Source organism: Mastomys coucha, unplaced genomic scaffold, assembly GCF_008632895.1.
Source record: "Mastomys coucha isolate ucsf_1 unplaced genomic scaffold, UCSF_Mcou_1 pScaffold11, whole genome shotgun sequence".
NCBI classification, from domain to species: domain Eukaryota; kingdom Metazoa; phylum Chordata; class Mammalia; order Rodentia; family Muridae; genus Mastomys; species Mastomys coucha.
This window is the reverse complement of record NW_022196893.1, coordinates 13,877,741-13,879,145: the sequence shown is the minus strand read 5'-3', so window position 1 is coordinate 13,879,145 and position 1,405 is coordinate 13,877,741. Positions and strand designations below refer to the sequence as shown.

Here is a 1,405-nt window from a genome sequence, read left to right as displayed (position 1 = left end):
GAGAGAGAGAGAGAGAGAGAGAGAGAGCTGGGCCTCTTTAAGTCAGATGTGTTCCAGAGATGATGACCTCCTGCTACTGGACCCAAAGTGCAACCCCAAATATCCAAGCACATACACCTCTAATCTAGGGGCTCTCAGGATTCAGCGGCCATTGGGAGCCCCTAGTCTGCCTCTGCTAGATCCCAGTGTTGCCCACTGAGCCTGGGCACCCAGTGCAGAGGGCAATGAGTGTCCGCTCCGCCGGCTCGAGTGAGCGAGTGGGCACGTGGGAGCACTCGCCAGGCCTCCCCCTTTTCCACTCCAATCTAAGGGGCCCTGGGGGACATTTTTACCCATTGCTCTGTTCCGTGAGGCTGTCACTCCTCGCTGAAGAGGTCACAGGAACGGGAAGGACTAAGAAGCTCACGCCCCGCCTCTTCTCCCCAGTTCACCGACTTTCCCTCCAAGCCCTTCCCATCCCCACGGGCTTCCGTCTCCAAAACCCTTGTCCTAGCGCCAGCCCCGCCCCTACAAGCGACACCGCCCACAATCAGGCCCCGCCCACTGAGGCCCCTTCTTCCCGCGGTCCCTTGCCCGGGACTTTCAGGAGGTTCTCAGGGGGGCAGTCCAGCTCCTGGCTCATGCTGTGCTGCTACGGTGGGGTGGTGTCAGAGCTGGCAGAGAAGTCTCTGGAGGACAAGCTTCTGCAGGCTCAACACCTGGGCAGCGCTGCATGATTATACCACGAGCTAGACAAGGCCCCAGTGGCCCCACAGCAAGGAAAGCTCCCTCGAGGATCCTCTCTGATTTCCACAAAGGTGGAACGATTGTTTCACAGTGTTTCATGCCATCCGTATCCCCACGGTGTCCACGGCCCCTCAGTAGCGCCTGGCACTATCCAGCTTTGATAATTGATTGCATGGCCTGAATGAATAAATGAATGTATAAAGTGAAAGCTCTGGCAGAAACCACCCCCAGGCAAGGAAGGATTCAAAACAATTTCAGTCCAGAGAACCCAGAGTCAGGCTGTGGGCCTCGGGCGCACTCAGGATGCTGAGTGCCTATGAGTTTTGGAGGCCAGCCTGGGATACACTGCAAGACTCCAATGACCAAAACCCACCCTAAAGCAAACCCTAGGAACCCAATCACAAACATTCCCAAAATGGACACACGCAAGCACTACATTTTAAAATAAACCTCTTGAGCTTTTAAAATTACCTTTCCCTCTGAACCTCTTGAGCTTTTAAAATTACCGGGCAGGCTCTCTGGAACAACCGGAGACACTCCCCGTCGCTAAGGGGCTCACTGTCCTAACTGGTGAACCGAAGACCTGGGCACTGAGGGAAATCAGTGTGGTGAGTTCCCCAAAGACGCAACAGGGCAAACCGGGAGGAAAGTTGGCCATGGGCTGTAGTAAGTGGGGGCT

The 1,405-nt window shown here is 55.6% G+C and overlaps 1 protein-coding gene across 2 annotated transcripts in view; it reads right to left on the bottom strand.

Annotated features, from left to right (window-relative positions):
• Nucleotides 1-476, bottom strand: part of Serhl2 (serine hydrolase like 2) — a 20,260-nt gene extending 19,784 nt beyond the window's left edge. Inside the window, exon 1 of one of the 2 annotated variants that reach the window (XM_031350688.1) lies at nucleotides 333-476. In XM_031350688.1, coding sequence (XP_031206548.1) covers nucleotides 333-336 — 4 coding nt within the window. In that variant the 5' untranslated portion in view covers nucleotides 337-476. The remainder of the gene's footprint in view (nucleotides 1-332) is intronic. The other variant, XM_031350696.1, reaches the window with a different exon arrangement.
• Nucleotides 477-1,405: the final 929 nt, after the last annotated feature.